Source organism: Pithys albifrons, chromosome Z, assembly GCF_047495875.1.
Source record: "Pithys albifrons albifrons isolate INPA30051 chromosome Z, PitAlb_v1, whole genome shotgun sequence".
In the NCBI taxonomy this organism is placed as follows: Eukaryota; Metazoa; Chordata; class Aves; order Passeriformes; family Thamnophilidae; genus Pithys; species Pithys albifrons.
The window spans coordinates 56,306,836-56,325,738 of NC_092497.1; the positions used below are offsets into that span (position 1 = coordinate 56,306,836).

At 40.6% G+C, this 18,903-nt stretch overlaps 1 protein-coding gene across 8 annotated transcripts in view; it reads left to right on the forward strand.

Annotated features, from left to right (window-relative positions):
* Positions 1-18,903, forward strand: part of CAST (calpastatin) — a 55,227-nt gene that overhangs the window by 20,222 nt on the left and 16,102 nt on the right. For 3 of the 8 annotated variants that reach the window (XM_071579986.1, XM_071579983.1, XM_071579985.1), the window contains exons 4-13: positions 10,699-10,755; positions 14,423-14,473; positions 14,791-14,862; positions 15,015-15,131; positions 15,919-16,014; positions 16,520-16,621; positions 17,450-17,533; positions 17,628-17,681; positions 18,290-18,385; positions 18,533-18,628. In XM_071579986.1, coding sequence (XP_071436087.1) covers positions 10,699-10,755; positions 14,423-14,473; positions 14,791-14,862; positions 15,015-15,131; positions 15,919-16,014; positions 16,520-16,621; positions 17,450-17,533; positions 17,628-17,681; positions 18,290-18,385; positions 18,533-18,628 — 825 coding nt within the window. Of the gene's footprint in view, positions 1-120; positions 240-4,638; positions 4,720-10,698; positions 10,756-14,422; positions 14,474-14,790; positions 14,863-15,014; positions 15,132-15,918; positions 16,015-16,519; positions 16,622-17,449; positions 17,534-17,627; positions 17,682-18,289; positions 18,386-18,532; positions 18,629-18,903 lie in introns of those variants that run through there. The other 5 variants (XM_071579987.1, XM_071579988.1, XM_071579989.1 and 2 more) reach the window with 5 other exon arrangements.

Consider the following 18,903-nt stretch of genomic DNA (forward strand, 5'->3'; position numbering starts at 1 on the left):
AGGGTTTGCTCACTGTGGCATCACTGCTGGAGCCCAGCCAGGTTGGTTTGGGTGCCCTCCCCTGGTATGGGTGCTGTGCTGGAGGCGAGGCAGCTGTGCTGCTGCTGGGTGGGGACTGTGCCATCAGCACACGGGCTGGGCTTGGCATGGCCAGCACCTCCCAGAACCCACAGCCACAGCTCTGGGACAGCAGCCACGTCCTGTCCTTCCTGCGGGGAACAGCACACACCTCTGCACAAGTGAGTTAGCTGCTCTTGTACTGACTTCTCTTCCCTGCTTGAGGCTCATTTTTGTTCATGTTGTAGTTATTTTTTCCACCCCTCTTTCCCCCTCCCTGTATTTCCGGGAATTTTGTGGGCTGGAATAACACGAGCCCCAACTCCAGGGCTTTGAAGGTGACTCAGTTGTCAGAGGGCTTGAAACGCTCCGGAGCGAGCTTTCTGTGATTAATTAACTTCCTAAATTTTTTTAACATGCTGGAAACAGCCCTTTCAGGACATCAGTTTGAGAAGAGAGGGGAGGGAGGATCAAACTTTAAAAAGCAGCGTCGGAGTTGTTCTTATGTTGTTGTTGTATTTATGTTTTTGTTTTGGGGCGTGTTGGGTATTTTTTCCCCTGCTCACAGCCCACGCTGTTCCTGCTTCCAGGACCCATGTAATATTTTTGGCATACCAGTGCAGAGCCTATATATGCCTGTGGCAAATGCAGTGTGTTGCATAGTCAGGGTGTGGTGATCTGTAAGAGCAGCGTCTTGGTTGAACTGTGCTTACGTATCAATCGTTTATTATACTTTAAAATATATAACCTAAAAGGTGCTAACACATCTGGTACAACAAACTTACGGAAAAAATAATACTTTCAATAAATCATAGTTTTTCTACAGTAGTAGAAATTCGGCAGGTAGATGTTGCTTAGGGTATGTGACTGTTTGATTATTGTTGGTGGTATACTTACTCCTCTTTTTTTTGGAGAAAGTGAAAATAATGCATTAAAGAGCCCAGAGTTCTTGAACACTGCAGACACCTCTACTGAGTTTTTGATCCATCTTTTTTTTTTTTTTTTGACAACCAGCTTCCTCAATCTTAGGGTCTTTTTACACTGATAGAAAACATACAGTAATAACAACTTTTCTATGTTAGACATTCTCTTTTCTAGACTACCTTATTTGTTACTGCCACCTTCCTGTGTAAAACGGTGCTGTTTTCGTTTGGGGTTTTGTTTGCGTTTTTATTGTTTTTGGTTTTTTTCCCCTGAGTAGTGAGATATATTGTGTATGCAGACCTTGCAGAAAATTAAGTTTCTGATCTCGGAGTTGCAGAAATGAGCTCAGTGACCAGCCTTTCTCACAGCCCTGGTTCTGGAGCTTTGCACTGTAGGCAGACACTGACAGTGTGAAATCCAGGGAAAGCTGTGCTGCCCTAAAGGTAGTGGCTCTTGGAGGCTGGGGAGTGGGGTAGAGGAGAAACCTCTCTCTACAGAAAGCAAAGGAGCTGCTTTTCCAGTGAGTAGTTCTCCAGCCTCTCTGTTCTTACCATTCAGCTTCCTTTTTTTTTTCCTGAGAAGAACAAATCTGCACTCACTAACACTAATTTCTTCTGCCAAAGGAAGAGACTGGCAGGGGGACCAGGGAGGTTTGGTGGCCTGGGGTGCTCCTTGAAAGCTCCTTAATGCTCAGAAGCCCTTCTAGTTCTGGAAGAAGTCAGGTCTGTACCTGCCTTTATGCCATGCTTAGTAGCAGTGCCTGAACCAACTAGAAAATTAACATATTTGATCCCTGAGAGGAAATCTCTGTGAGGCAGGACAAGGCCTCATGAAGGTGTAGTTTCATATTTTTTATTTTAAAAATAATGCACTTACTCCTCCAGAACATGCAGAGGGTCCTCCTGAAGCTATTTTGAGTTAAAAGCCAATGCTAAAGCATGAAGTGCCCCAATCTGTCTTTTTAAAAGTAGGAATTATAAAACAATGTTGAATTTTTCTAAAATGATTGAAGAAAAAAAATCCTGCCAACAGATGACTAGCCCCCCCAGGTTATGCAGTGTTACCCTGGGCAATATTTTCACTGCAGAGTTCTATCAAGATTCCTTGGCTTGGTGGGTTTTGTTTATTCTCCTTTATTTTTTCCATTCATTTTGATAGGCAGTGTGCCACCATTACCATCTGTGTATCAGTTCATGAATAATATTTTGTTCCTGTATTCTGGGGGTAGAATACAGAGTTTCTAATTCAGATTACTGCTCAGTTTGAACATTGCATGGGCTTGATTGCTGTAATAGAAGTAGTCGAGCCCATAACCTCTGAGATCTTCAGCCATAAGATGAAGTCCTCTTTCATGTGACATTTCTGGCATTTTAACCCCCCTTTAGAGAACACTGGTTCTGTTTCTAAATTTCCTGGTCCTGTTTGCAGTTCCCTGCTTCTGTCCCAGCCCTGCTGAGCTGGGCTTTGTGTGACACTGCAGACCAAGTGACAGAAATCCTGGCTGAGCTCAGCAGCACTGTGTGGCATGTGGCTGGCACCTAATCTCCTGTTTTCCTGGTGTTTACTTACCAGCCTGCAGTTTGCTGTTGCAGATAGGTGTGGAACATTCTGGTGTTTGAAACAGCACATAGAAATGGAAGTGCCTCGCTGTAGCTAAATGCTGACTGCCTGCAGGAGGTAGAACTGGAAAGAGGATTTTTGAGCTGCCTGCAAAAAAGGGAAAGCTCATCTGCAGTGACCAGCTCATACATTACTGTAATGCTGGGAACCTGAGAAGAGCCATGACAGGATGGGGGCACTGCTTCTAATATTTGAATATGACTGAATGAAAATGAAATTTGAGTGTGTGCCAGCTTGTTGAATTTATTGTCACAGAAACAGCGAGTTTCCAAGAGGAGGCAATTGAGGGGCATGTTTTAAGAAGAAGTAAGAATGGTGTGTTTGAAGCAGATTATTGATGTAATTGAAAAGAAACAAGGAGTGTGCAGCCCATGATACTGACGTGGTCTGTGTGCAGACACGCTGATGTGGAAGCAGCAGATGGAGTCTGTTACTCTGCTTGGCATATACTGACTTTCTTCCCAGATCACTTTCAGTCATCATTAAAGGACATTATAAAGAAGTTGCCTTTGTATATAGTAAAGCCTTTAAAGGAGAAGCCATGCTACACACTGGAGTACAAATAATTTCTTGTGGCCACAAGTTGAACTGTGAGTATGTAAATGTTCTTCGTGTTTAGGTACTGTGCAGGATCTGTGACCAGCCAGCAAACTCTTTGCTTCCAAAAGATGTCAACAACCACAAACAAATGCACAGGGCTTCTTCCCATCACCTGTGGGATAATTCTAATTTTTTCTGCACATCCCTAACTGCCTGCATATAAGCAAGCATAAACAGAGGTGTTGGAAGTTTAAGTCAAATGGTACAAAAATTATTTAGAGTGATGTCATTCACTGTCCTCAGTTGTTTTTTTTGTTCAAGCATAAAGCTATTTCACAGTCTTAATAGTTACTAAAATAAACAAAACCAAACATGCCATTATTAAGCTCTGGGCTTGAATTAGGTTGCTGAAATCCAGACATCTTAAAACAGACATCTAACCAAGAAGTGGTCTAATGGATCAGTTAGTTTCTAAGTGTTGTGAAGCCTTGTTCTACTCTCGTGGTAAATATAATACTGAACTTACTCACTGATTTACTTGATAACATTTGATTTAATGTCAACAAATTCAAATAGGTTGTATCAAAAAACACTACTTAAAAAAACTGTTACACTGAAATTGAGTAATATGGTTAACCAGCTTTAGCTGATACATGAAATTTAGTGATGAAACACTGTCAAGTTTCTCCCCTGTGCATAAATTTTATTCTAGTAGTCAAAACTGGAACACTAGAATAGCAGAAAAATAGCTGAAATTTTATTCTAGTATTCAAAATTGAAGAAACTAGTAGGAGTGAGTCTGTGTTATGGAATTTGTCTGGCTCAGTGTTCCATGATGATGAATAAATTTAGCAACACTTGAGGCCCTAAATAGCTTTACAAGCTAATCAGCTTTTCAATTTCCTGGTTCAGACCAATCTCTTAAAAAATCTGTCATGTTTTTGTTTCATGAGAAAACAGTTTTATTTCCTGTATGTCTTTCAGTATCTCTAAATGATGGTTGATCTTGCTCCTGGGTACAGATTAATAATGGTTGCAAATACTTGTTCTGTTATTTCTGCGGAAATTGCAGAATAATGAAATTTTAGGGTTAATCTTTTCCATAGTAGCAACTCAGATCCTATCTTCTGAATTGAGTTTTGCAGAGAGACATAGTCCTGTGTTTTCAGCAGTCCTTGGGTCTGCACTACGATTTACTACGGTCGACCTTCTGAGTGGGCAAAGAGGCACTGACATAATCCTACTGTTTGTTACTAGTTTTGCTGGCGTTTGGAGGGTGCATGTGTAGAGTTTGAAGGTTGTCAGACAGGAAATCCTCTTTTCTAGAGGGCTCCTAGGGACAGCACTTCGGTCAGGAGCATCCCAAGTCACTCCTGGTGGTTTTTCCATGTGTGGTCCCCCCATCTCACACCTTACACGCAGACACCACTCCCTGAGCCTCAGCACAGTTTAATTTGATTGTGAACTTGCCCTTTGAGGTTTGTCTGTCCTCTGCAGATGCATGTCCTTCAGATCTACTTCAGCTTGTTCTTCACATTTGCACTGAGCTGTGAGTGCATATTGGAGCTGAGCAAAATCGTAAGTGTCTTAGCTCTAAGGGGCAGTCAGGTCTTCTGTAATATAACTTTTCTTGTTTTTATCATAGAAATTTAAGCTATAATAATAGATCTATTATATAATATAAATTAATATTATAAAATATAATCTGTAGTAGTTTATTTTGCATATTTTTCAGTTATATTCACATCAACTGAGTTTATGAATGTTGAATGCAAAGGAAGCATCTCTAGAGAGAAAGTTTCCTGTGTTTTTTTTTTTCCTAAAGACAGGTATTTAAAACCAGGTGTACTGATGAGTTGAACTACAACAGCATGAATTTAAAAAACTGACTACAAGAACAACTTCAGCACAGAATTTTATATAGAGGTGGAATACAGCTACAGAAAAAATAACTAACAGCTGTGTCCTCCAAGGACTTTTTTTCCCACCTCCCCTCAGTGGCTGCTGGCAGGGGCACTAGGCTTTGTTTGTAACATGCAGTGTTGGTGAGTTTCAATAATGATAATGGGCTTTAGAATTGCAGAGACACACGTGGCAAAGAGAGTCATTAGAAATTGCAGTGTAAATATTTTAGCAATCATTCTGACCACTTCTGCAAAGAAACTCATCACAACAGCACAACATACTGGCTTATATAGTAGCAATGTTTTGTGTAAATATACCAGTTGTCTGAGTAATACATAGGTGCTAACTGGAGACTGGCATCCTGCTGCTCCATTTCAGTAAGTTCTTAGTATTAAACTTCCACAAAATTAACTGAGAGCCTGAAATCTTGAAGAATATTGTTTTCTTCACTGTGTGTGGATTTTTACCTTTCTTTTAAAAAGGTGTTGTTTTCCTTAACAACTTAACGGCAGAACTATATATAAGAACAGTAATTACAAAATAATAGGGTATTTCCAAAGTCACTTGAGATGGAAAATGACACAGAAGCACTCCAATTTGTGATTTTTAACTCAGTTATTGTAGATACTGCTACAGTAAAATTTATATAAATGGTTGGTATCAGTGCTGAATTGTTTCCAGTTTTAAATCAGTGCATGTCTTAGCTGCTCTGTAGCCTCAGATATATGTTTTTATATTTATTTGTAAACATTCAGACAGACGGATGTTGGCTCAGATTGTGTCTCACAACTCCATGTGGGCTTAGTGGAAAATTAGTGGAACTGTGTTTGTGCCACAGATCACAGAACTGCAGAGTCCATAGCACATGCTGTCAGACAAGTGGGAGGTTTAACCCATCACAGCTTAGTGGTGTTTTACACTTCAGTGAAACAGCCCATTATTTTTCACAGTAGTTCTCTAAAAGAGCTTTTGCTGCCCACACCTCACCAGTGCTATTAATTAAAGCTTAGTACCAGAACCATCCACGTAAAAGAAGCAACCATTTCCAATCAGATGGATTAGGTTTTCTCTTGCATTACACAGCTGTACTGAGGTATCCCTGTGAGTTAGAAATGTTGGAATCATAGAGTTGATGTCAACTCTGAGCCTGAGAAGCAGTCCCAGCTCATTCATATGTAAAGATGTGTTAAGCCCAAAAGCATATTTGGATGCCTTTTCAGTCCTGTTCTAAACTGAGTTCAGGTAGATCACTCAGAAAATACTTACATAAACCTCCCCAAAGGCTGCCAGGGATGGAGGCTCCTGTCTCATCTAAGCAGCCTTTGGCACAGAATTCTTTCTTCTCTCCAGAAAAAAAAACACTTTGAGCTCTGACTTGAGAGATTGTTACAGAGTAAGTCAGTTTCTTGTTTCCCATTTTCTTGGCTCCCTGAGCAGTGTACAAAGCAGCAGGTGCCAACTTGCTTTTCCTGTCATTAAGTCTTTCCTCAGACATACTTTTTCTTCTTTTTTCCCCCTCTAAATCTGTCCTCGGATCTCTCTTTATTCCTCTGTGCTGCAGCGTGATGGCCAGAACTGTCCTAGCACTTGACCTAGAGAAGCTCATGCCAAAAAGGGTGAAAGTTATATTTTATATTTATATTTATGTTGTCACAGTGAAGAGATTGCTTTCCCCCAGATTCCTCTTTCCTTGTTTGTTTTTGGCAAGAGTGTCTCAGCCTCTGGCATTACAGCCTTTACATATTTTTGTCAGTACTGCTGCTGATTTGGGGTTTTTATGTTAACTATTTGCATCTGATTGTCTTCGGGAACTGATCTATTCAGGCTGGAAGCTGACTAATTTCCCTGTTTCATTGAGGAAATGTCACCTCAAGTACTGTAAAAGCTGCAGTGACAGCATGTCCTCCTCTGGAGGTTGTTTGCTTTATTCTTGACCAGTCTGTTGATTCTTATTTATTCTCTTATTATCATCTAAGTGTTTATGGGTTGCTTGGCAAATGTTTTCCGCATTTCTTCTGTTTCTGAAAGTCTCCACCTGGTGCATTGTGCTTGTTTCTGAAGGTGGGCAATGACCCTCCTCAGTCTGGATCTTCCACAGGAATTTCCAGAATGTATGGTTTTAGTTGACAGTAGCTCTCACTATGTTACATATGATTTTTAGGTTTCAATGTTTTTTAGAACTTTCAATGTTCTTGGTCTGTAACCAAGAGTTCTCTTGGATTTCTTCACCTGCTGTTCTCTTTTTCCAAAGGGCATCCACATCCAATTCCCAGAGCAGTTAAAGTTGTTTTCTTTTGATACTTATTTTCTTTCTTCTTCTGCAGGTGTTCTTCCCTTTTACTAACAGATTCTGCAGTACACACAGTGAAATTAGATAACCAGTTTTTGGTAGGTTTTTTGTTTTGTTTCATTAACCCACTTTCTGCCTTCTGTGCCTGTTCTCTCTCAACAGTAGCATGAAGAGTGCCCTGATAATTTGTCAAAAGGGTTTTCAAGGGTATTTCTTCTCGCATCAGATTAGATCTCAGGTCTCTTTATCAGCATTTCCTGGAAAGCCATCCTGTAACTCAAGCACCTGAGGTGCTTTGGTCAGCTCCTGTGTCCGTCCTGCCTGTGGGGTGGACTGGAAAGGGCACAGGCTGTGACCCCACAGGTGTCACACTTCCTGTCACCAGGGTGGGGTAATTAACAGTGGATCAATCTTCATTTAATTGATGTTATCCTGTGACCTCTTCTCTGTCTTTCAAGGCCCTTCTGTGGTGGCTGTGGGAGTCATGCGGGGAGCATCTCCCTGTGCTCCCTGCTGGTGACTGTCTGTGGTCCTGGGTGTTCTGCTGTGCATTTCCCTCCACTCCCAGCTCTCAGGAGGACTGTGTGGCATCCATCCCCCAGGCTGGGACCCCCACCGTGAGTCACAGCCAGGGCTGGCACAGCACCCTCCAGCACCCAAGCCTCTTTCTTTGCAGGCAGGAGTACTGGAATCAGCACTGATCACACTTGTTCTCCCCTCTGCTGTTGGCTGTGCCCTCCAGGGAATCATGACAGCTCAAAGGACACCCCGCTCTCCCTGCACAGCACCTCCTGGCCCTGGTTCAGACAATCCCTCACTGTTTGGCATCCCAGCCTTTCAGTGAGGGATCTTTGTCTCATGCCATGCTGGGATTCTCTCGCTGGGTGCAGCAGGGTGTGCCTGTCCTGGCCAGAGCTGCACAGCAGCTCTGCGTCACGCTGTTGTGCTGGTTGCCAGGCAGCCTTTTAATATTTACCTCCACGCCTGACACACACGTTTGCGTGTTGCTTCACCCCTCCTGCAGCCCAGCTGTGGGGCTGAGAACAGCTGGGCACACCTGGCAGCAGCGTGGCATCCTTGTGACGGGAGCACCGGCACAACCCATGGGAAGAGGACGACCCCAGAGCCAGGCTGGTGCTGATGGTGGCACGATGGTGGCAGCCTCATGGTGGAAATTTGAAGGCCTTGAGTGTTGTGGAATTGAAGCAGGAAGTGTTGCAAGTGAAGCGAGGTGCTCTTTGGTGATGTGCTGGAGAGTCACTCTGCTCTTTCCACTGGTCCTACTGCCCCTCTCTGGATTCCCAGGACAGGGCTTTGTGTCCCTGAGTCAGCCCCAGGTGTCCAAACAAAACTGTAAATCTAGAAATCCTGCTAATAAATAAAGTTAAGCATGAACTCTCAGTAAGCATTATTAGTAATGAAAATTTTATACAACTAATTCAGCCTCTCAGTTCTTTCAATGATCATTATTTTCAGTACATTTAGAGCCTCCTTGGTTTGTACCTGTTAGTATTTTACTTCTTCTCTGTATTCTATTTCCAGAGTCTTTTTTATTTTTCTGTTTGGACACAAAACGAGACTTTGTCTTCTGCCAAATAACTTCTGTTGTGTCGTCTTCTTCCTCCCTTCAGTTTCCTACAGAATTGCAGACTGGTCAGCAGCTGTGCGCTGAACTGTGGTCCTGCTTTCAAACTACTCCTCTTCCTCCATGAACATTTACACTCTTCACCTCTTTGTTTCTGCTGCTCACTGCCCTCCAGCTGGACCAGGCAGAAAGAAGCAACTGAGGTTTTGGGAGGTTTTCACTGTTCTCTGCAGGTTGTAGTGGTGCTGCTGTGCTGGAACTTGGGAAGGAATTTTTCAGTGCATTTTAAGACACTGGCTTGGTAGTTTTCTGAGGGGAGGAAGGAAGAACGACTCAGATAAATGTTTTTATTAAACAGACTAGGTGAGTAATAACAAAGGTGTAGAATGGATACCAGCTTGTTAGCCATGTAGAAAGAATTAGATTAATTCCTTGGAGAAGGAAGAAGAGGGGAAAAACTATTAAATGAAGAAAAGTACTATGTTGCCTACAGATCACCTGATGGTGGCAGTGGAAATATATTAAAAGGTTATTTATAACCTTTCTTCTCTGCCCTGATACAGGAGGCTCCAAACATTCCTAAGTACATCTTCACCTATTCAAAAGCTGCCATCTATGATGTAGTCCATCTGTTTGTATAGGGAAACAGATATTATCTGCTTGCATTTCTGTGGTGTGACTATTGTGAATTCTCTGTAGTATATATTTAAAGTAGTCAAACCTCTCACTATGCTGTGCTCAAATATATTCTGGTGGGGAGGGCATGCTGTCTGTCATCATCATAGAGTACAACTTAAACTCTGTACAGCTTTTCTCTTATTGCTGAGAAATGCTCATACTATGAAAAATTATGGAAATGAAAAAGTTTTCCATGTATAAGTAAGGAATCACCGTAGGTCTGGAATAGTAATGGCTTCTGAGTTTGTTCAGACAGTGTCTGTTTTCCTATAGCGAGTGTCACAGTAAACACGAGGAAGACTCTAGAAAAATTGATAGGTTGTGCAATTCATTTAAATGTAACCCATGAATGTGTTACTGTCACTGGGATGGCAAATTATAGAATTATGGAATACAGCTGTGAATATATACAAAAATACAAAATACAGCAAAACATGGCTTTGAGCAGAGGAATGTGAACCAGGAGTAGAGGAGTAGTATTACATCTGTATAAAGTATTGATGAGAGAACTGGAAAATTCATGTCTGGGATTTGAAGTTGGATGGAGTCAAAAGACAGGTACAACATGCTGTTCTTGGATTGACATGACTGAAGTCAGGGAAAAAAAGACCACGTCCTTTGCAGAATTTCAAAAGGGTTATGTGACATGTAGGAACATCTGTGTGTGTGTTACATAGATATTACTTATTCCTTTCATCTCAACATATTTGAGTTTGCTAGTTTAGTGTTAAATATTTTGTATGACAGACTAGTGAATCCCAAAGTACCTTTTTTGTTAGAAAGAAGAAGTGTGGACAGGTCCTGCACAGTAGTAAGTGTTTGTGCTTCAGTGTGAGAGCAGGATTTGAGTCTGTCTTGATACTTGATGCAAAATTTGCTATCAGTACCTGTCAGAGGAAGTTTTAAGAAGTTCTGTGGACATCATCACTCTGTCTAAATTCTACATGTGTATATTACAGAAATCCAGGCAAGGCAAAAGATCTAAAATGATAACTCTAATTTATAGCAAGATAACTAATGAATTCAGATTGTTTATGCTTGCTTAAAACAAATGTGTAACAAAGGTAAATTTACTTAATTTATTTTTTTCCCTCAAAAGCAGTCTCCCTCTGTGGATGCATCAAAACCGAAAATCATGAGGCCATCGGAAACCAGGGTAAGAATTCCTGAGAAATCACACTTGCAGTTAAGCACAAATGTATGAAGCCATGGAATTGCTTTTTTAACACTTTGACACTGAGTAACTTTGCTTTCCATATTTCTTGTGTGCAGCTTTGTTTCCTCTGCAGAAAGTTTGTAAAAAATGCTATTCAGAGCATTCAGATGTTTTTATAGCAGGGATAAAAAAAATGGTGCTGATGATGTTTAATTTTACTTCTGTCACAGTTTGTGACATGCATATAGCTCCCCCCAGTGTAACTGCAGAGTTATGTACCTGATGGTAATTTCTCACATACTCAACCAATTTGGGACAAGCTTCAGCTTTTTCTATATGTACAACTGCATCTTCTTGTTAATATCTCATCTTCCGCTGTCTGACAGCTCTCCTGTCTTTGTCCTTTATGCCTGTTCTGTCTTGTTTTATGACTAGAACTTCCTTAGTGTCAGAGCTGTGTCATCAGTCATGTACTTGTTAGAAGAGTCACACTCCTCCCTTATGCCTCTGTTGCCTAACAGTAGTTACCTGTGTTGTTTAAACAAATGATTAGTGACTCTCCCCCTCTTTCATTTTCCACTCATAGCAGCGACACCAATAAAAACACTGAATACCAAAGCAGACCAGCAGGGACTTGCACAGCAGTCAAGGTTAGGACTTAACTTGCACCTTGTGTAAATGCCAGTAAAGGGATGCTTGGAGTGGTGAGGGTGGAAGAGGCCCCTGGAGGTCCTCAGGCAGAGCCAGCAGACACTTTTGAACACTACAGTGTGTTACACAGGGTGGCTGGGTAGCCAGTTCTGATGTTTGGTCACCCTCATTAGGATGATTTTTTTTTCCATTCATCAAGTGGGAAGTTTCTCTGCTGTAACTTTTATTCGTGGTCGTTCTGACACGTATCTCCATCAAGCTGGTGCACTTGTCTCCATCTTCTCCTCCTCTGAGCTTAGCCTTTACATTCCCCTCAACCTTTTAAACCCTTTTCCTTCATGCACACATCTCAGACTGGTACCGGTGAGCTGGATGGCAATTAAACCTCTTCCATTTGTGCACAATCATCATTACTCATAAATAAGGGTATCTGCACGTCTCTGATTTAATCTTCCTCTTATATTTGTGGGCATCCTCCTGTGTTCATTCCTGCTGCAGTTTTCCATATGGTTTAACCCAGCCAGCTATCTGAAAATAGTTATGGTCTTTCACTACTTGAAATTTAAAATCCCACTCAGAAGAGTGTTGTAAATGAGCCAAAAATAGAGCAGCAAAGGCATACTCCAGCACTGTAAGATTGGTAAACGCAAATCCCTTTGAACCAGTGTCCTGCATTTGCATGTGTTAAGATAATTAGTGTTTTCTTTTAATGTCTGTTGCATTATTAATGTCTTTCTCCTGCTGGATTACACAAGTCGTTTGCATTTTTGACAGGCTTCTTTGGAAAGAAGTGAGGTTGCTGAGTCACTTTCATTTCTAGTCCTAAATTTCTTGCACATTGACAACTCTGTCCCAGTTGCCTGCTGTAACCACGTCTCCTTTGCCTTTCCTGGAGTCTCTCTAGTGTGTCACTACTTTTAATGTGCTTGGGCCCTTCTTTAGCTTTCCTTTCTCTGTGTGTGCTTTGTCTCCAATAAACCCTCAGTGTTATATATCTCCCTGAGAAAGCTGTGACCTGCTGCAGCAGAGGAAGGAATGTGGAACTTCTTGTTGTGTAGGCAGAGCCTGGTTTAGGTTAGGTGGTGAGTTTGGAGGATGAGGCACCGTGTGGGTTTTGCAGGAGGAAGGAAGCAGGTGCTGCCCCTGCCAGAAACACATCCTGTTCAGCTCTCTACCTTTTGCACGTGTTTAAAATGTAACTGAACTGTAAAGTAGGGAGCCAGTGAAAACATAGAATTTTTCTTTTCCAGGCTGTTTTTGAGTTTCCTGAGTCAGCTTAAAACTCCTTCTCTTAGATCCTGGCACTGTGCTGATGGGAGCAGGCAGTTGAAAGGGAGGTGGAACATCTTTTTCTCCACAGGGATACAGTGTACACTAATGCCATGGCTTCAGGCTGTGTCTGCTCACAGCTGACTCTGCTTATAGGATGACTGAACAGTTGCCTCTGAATGTGTAGTCTCCTACTGAAATTGTTTGACTTGCCTGCTGACTTTTTTTTAATTGGATTTGAACTTTTTCGTTGCTAAAAGTGTATTTAAATGGATTGTCTCTGCATGCCTGAGCATGAAAGTATTTATAATCTTGTGTTTTAGTGTGGCCTTACCATCCTCCTTTAAGTCCAAAAGCATTGCCCATATGAATCCATATATTCAGCATTGTCATTTGCAGTCCAAGCAATTCTGCACACTTTAAAAGATATAAAAAGAATAATGAGTAATGGATGCCCTACACAAGAGATGTATTAAGTACTTAGTGAAAAAATATTTACAGTATTAAATTAAAAAAGACTTGCAGTTGCTTGTAACTGGTTTGGCAGGTTGAGAATAAGTACATATATTTTATTGTCCTACAGAAAAAAAGGTGTGTTTGGTCTTCTTCTGAAAAGTACATCAGAAAAACCTGAATTTTGCTCTGGCAGCAGGGTGTTTAAAGTCCTGAGCAGGCAGCAGGAATATTCAAACTTTGTGTTTCTTGAACCTCATCCTTGTGTTTATGTCCCATTTTTTGCAGTCTTGCTGATAAAGGACATCTCATGTCTGATCCATTATTTGCTAGAGAAACACATCGAAGCTTATTTAGCTTAAAAACTGAAAATTTAGGATTACCCTTTCATTATAGGATTATTTAGTGCACCAGTACACAAGTGGATGTGTGTGACCTTGAGTTAGGGGATGGACAAGTGGGAGAATACAGAGCATGACTCAATCTGAAAAAATTTAAATTACCACCTAATAGTTAAGAAAAATATGGTGAGGAGGCTGGCATTTTTGTCTTCCTGTCTTAATAGATATAACCATTCTTCAGTTTTTCTATGTTAGTTCTTACAAGTTTCTGCTAGTAGCATTTTATTGCTCACTATACTTTGACTTCAGGTGAATCACAGGAATTAATTTTGTGGCATAGCTGCAGAAAATTTTCAGGTGTAAATCCTGGAAGTGCAATCATGTAATAACTATGCAAGCCAGATTGTTCAGCTCTCTTTTAAAATATGAGCATTAGGAAATTACAGAGGAAAGGAAAAATACTTAATTTCTATTGTCTGTAGTATAAGGTTACTAATTGCATATATCTCACCCTGTTTATGTCCTGTTGAATGTAAGTCATTAATGTCTTTTCTATCAGGACTTTGTGTATTTTTACAATTATTTTATTGAAAAAATAATGAATCATGATTTATTAAGTAATATTTGACCTTATTTCAAAATTTGGTAGTGGCGGTTTGGGTTTTTGTTCGATAAATCAAACTGCTCATTATATGTAATATCTTCTTCCCTCTCCTTTCAGTCACAACTGTGAGGAGTGCATGTGTGGGTGGGTGTTTGTACACATTTGAGTGCTCTTAGATCCCTGGCCTGCCAGGAAGTTGTAAAGTGCAAGGTGAAAGCCCTGTGTATTAGTTACACAGCGTGTGCTCACAAGTGTGAACCTGTCTGATACTCTGCTTTATATAAGCCAGCCCTTTAGAAATAATCAAGCAGACTAATCTCTGCCTGAATGTGTGTTGTTTGTGTTTCAGTCAGCACCGACAACCAAAGCAGGATCTGAAAAAAACACCCAGTCAGACAAGGTAAGTACTCAACTTTCACCTTTGCAGAGTTGTTGTACTTTGGTCTTTTACTAACTTAGAGGCAAAACTCTCTGCTGTCACTGTGCCTCATGAAACTGTTGTGTGATCAGTAACACAGCTGTGCACAGCTGGGAGCTGGTGGGAGGGAATGCAGTGCTTGGGGGAAAGAGCCAGGATGCTTTATTAATTCAGAACAGCCAAAGATGTGTTCTGTTAAGTATCTTTCAGTCTAACTTGTGCTTATTTGAACTAGCACAGATCAAGTTCCACTGAACAATGGAAAGGGTAAATTATCTCAATTCTTTATTTTATGACAGCCAACAGACTCTCAAAATAAACAGCTGGCTGAGGAGAAGCAAAAGAAACCTGAGGAGAAGCAAAACAGTGATGTAAGTTGTATAATTGTTTTCTCTCTCTCTTACTTTTTTTTTCTTAGTGAGGGTATCCCCTGGTATTTTTTGTCTGTAATTTAAAAAAAAATAATTTAAAAGAAATACAAAGCTAGTCCTCCATGTAATTGTAATAGTTTGTCTCTACACAGGCAAAAGGCCAAATCTCACCTTCTGTGACAACAGCTTCTAAACCAAATAATGCAGGAAAAGTAACTACAACTCAACCTGATCAGCCTCCACAAACAGCCTCCACAGAGACAGCAAAGGTATAGTATAAGCAACAACCAATTTTTATTATTTATATGTTAGAAATCAATGTAGGGTGGATTCTTAAGCTGAGTATTGTTAGGTGAGACTGAGCCCCCAAAAATCACAGTGTAGGAAGGCTCAAAAGCTGTCTTGTGTTTGCAGATGTGTATGACAAACATCCTTGTACTGCTCTAAAATCTGGGGACTGGAAATGTCACACTTCTTGTCACAAGGGTAATTTCAAAGAGGCAAATGGAGAAAAAATACAAAACAAAAATGTATGGTAGTAGAGTCAGGGACTAGATCTTTTGGTCTGCACATGTCTAGGTGACAAGGCCAGAGTGACACAAAGGGCTCCTGCAGCTCTATTACAACAGAAAAATAGAACAATTTTTTTCAGTAGATGGGAGTGTCAGTAATGCAGAAATCTGCCCTTCTGGTGTGGTGTTGCTCCTGCACCTGAGTCCCTGCAGCATTTTTCACCCTTACCTGCTCGAACACCATTTCCTGCTGGATTTAATGGTGTATTGAGAGCTGCCAGAAGTAAATGAAAGCTTTCAGTAGAGACTTGGAAGGAGCCTTGTAGTCTTTCTGCACTGCAGATTTCTTTTACTGGCAAAGTAAAAGAAAGAGGTAGGGTGCTTAAAATAGCAAGCTTTCTTTCCCACAGCTGAACCACTGTTATTCCAAGTGTAGATAAGGATAGTAGATGTGGATGCCTGAGTATAACATCTCTTATATTTTGTTTGGTCTCTAGCATTTTTAACAATAAACCATCTCTTAATTTTTCTCTTATTTCTCCAGCCTAAGTCTGAGGGGATGTCCACAGTGGCTGGTGCAGCTGCTGCTGGCACAGCTGGTGCAAGTGTGGTTACTGCAGCTGATAAATCAAGTACTGAGGTTGGTAAACACAGCCCAGGCAAATGCTTCCTTTGTCATAATGTCTCAGAGAGTGCTTCTCTCTCTGAAACACTCCACTTTCAGAAAAAAACCAAATGTGTAAATGCTGAAGTGTCTATACATAGTAGTTACGTATGATGGTGAAGAGCCATCTGAAAGAGTAAGTAAAAAAGTGGTGGTGTGTCATTTGTGTTTTGACCAGTAGGACTTCTTTAGGATCACTTTTACCACAACTAGCATAAAATTAGTTACTCTCTTGTCTTCAGTTATTTTTGCATATGTATGCACGTGTATCAGCTGATATATGGATATGGATTATCTTGTTACACTGGAGAACAAGTTTAAGAATGTTCTCTCTGAAAAATTTGTGAAGTGCATGTGCTACTGGAAGAAAGCTTTTAGTTTGGTTTCCAGGAGTCTTCTACAGATTCAGATAATTCAGGATATTACATTTTTTTCTTGTGTACAGCATGGTAACTTCTACAATGGTTTGCTTATTTTGTAGCCTGGTATGGATGAGTCAGCCCTTGATAGCCTAATAGATACCCTGGGTGGACCTGAGGAAGATGTGCCTACTACTCCTGTTTACACTGGTCCAGTAGTTACGGTATTCTACACTTCTTATTTTTACTTCTTGGAAGATGTCTGTGGTTGGTCAGTACCACACTGATCCAGTCCTTGTTGCTGTGATCTGCTAAGAGTCAAAACAGAGTGTGCACAGTTACATTTTAATGTTGTTTTCAGTAGTATAGACATTACACAGTTTTGGATCTATTGCAGTAGAAAACACTGAAGTGACAACAAAGTAACTTTGCTGCTTCTTGAGCTGACTCCCAAGCACACTATGCAATGGATTTGCAAATCAGTGATAGAGGGAGGTATAGGAGAGTGTAAACAAATTAGGACATTTCATTTCTCCTTGAGACAAAGTAAAACATGGGGAATTTGGAGAAGAAAGATCTTTCTGAGTCTGAGTGGGAGAGTCACTTGAGAAGGATTAAGTTTAGGATTAAGATGGGGAATTTGGGGAAGAAAGACCTTTCTGAGTCTGAGTGGGAGAGTCATTTGAGAAGGATTAAGATTAGGAGCTCAGTGGTTCCGTACAGTACTCAGTTGTGATAAAAATCGTGGAATTTATAAATATATATATAAAAATCAGTCAAGGTACAGCAGTGCATCCCATGGCCTGAGACGCTTGAAATGGCTTAGGGTAATGCAGAGGGATCTGGGAATGGAGAGGCGGAGTTCTGCCTGATGGTCAGCACTGCTGAAGCTGGTCAAGAGGCATGTGCATTATACCAGATCATTGAAAGATATTATATAATCACAGTCCAGATTTGGCCCTCTGACAAAGCCAACCCCTGCCTTTTCTTTCCAGAAATTTGTCTCATTAAAGAGCAGTACACACAGATTAATGTGTGCATTCTTTTCACAGGAAGATGATATATATTCAAGGTACTTGGAAGAAATGGGTAAACGGGAAGGTAGTCTCCCTCCAGAGTATGTTAAATTGTTGAAGGTTAGTGAGTTAAGAAATACATTCTTCATGCTTGTTTTCTTTCATAGTTTATGTTTTTGCTTTCTATTTACTACAAAATTAATTCTCATTTTAGAGCAAAGGGCATGGGCAAGATGGAATCCCACCCAAAGAAAATGAAAAGAATGATGTAAGACTTATTTTTTTATACTGGAAGGTGAAAGTAACCCAGGTGAAAATAATCCAGTTATTACTGGATTCCTAGGGAAATGTGAATGTTGCCTGTTTTCCAAAATACCCAGGAAGTGGGAGAAGGCTGTGGGTTGTCAGATAACATACCTACTGATAAAGCTAAATAGAACTTTCCATGGATGTTTTTAATAGAGGTGTAGAAATTTTTGGGGCACTGAAGCTGAAACAATACAAATAAATGCTTACAGAGATACTTGGTTTACTAAGATCAAAGGGGAGAAATGGTAAATGTGCATGCAGGAGTCTCTTTGTCATGTCTTTGGCAAAGACTACTTGCATTTCTACACTGAAATTAAAAAAGAGAATTCTGCCAGCCAGCATAATTTTGCTGTCTATAACTTTAACCTGTTAAAAAAAAAGAAGCTTAACAGAAGTTAAAAATACATCAAACAGGGAGGGAAAATATTTTTTGTTGTGTTAGGAGCACATGCCAGTGAGGTCATTGTATGAGTAAGTGTGGGGCACCCTCAGATTGTAAACTGAGCTTGACAGGGTTGATGTTTGAACTTTTAATAGTCATAACTTGGTTTGCAATATTTTGCTCAGAAACTAATGACAGAGGATGAGCTTGCAGAGGCCCTGTCATCTGACTTTACCTGTAGTACTGCTTCTGCTCAAGAAAAGGAGACAAGTCTGACAGAGGTACTGATAATTCTCCTGCCATTGCAGGCCTTCTTTGCAGTGAAACATTGTCATTATTAACTTAATGTTTCATTTTAAAGTGATACTGAAAATCTTCCACTTCTTTTTACTTTTGCAAATATGCCTGTGATTTCATCTCTCTCACAGAAGCCAAGTAAGGAAGGAGAAATCGTGCAAGCACAAGCAGCAAATTCAGTCAAGACCTCAGCTCCTCCTAAGGAGAAGAAAAAGAAATCAAATGAGGTATACATAGTCATTGTTTTACTAGTGAACTTGTAATTAAAATTCACAGGCATATGGCTGTATTATGTGTGCCTGATCCTGTAAAGGTGTTCATCATTCTCATTTTTCAGTTGTAAATCCTCTTTATCATAGAAAGTGTAGGAATAGCAGGAAATACCATTGCTCAGACTCCACTGAGTCTGAAAGATGTGGCTTTAGTGGGTCAGATCATTTTTTCTTCTGGATTCTTCTGCAGAATAACTGGTTCTTCTGACTAGAGGTGGTAGTAGAAAAAA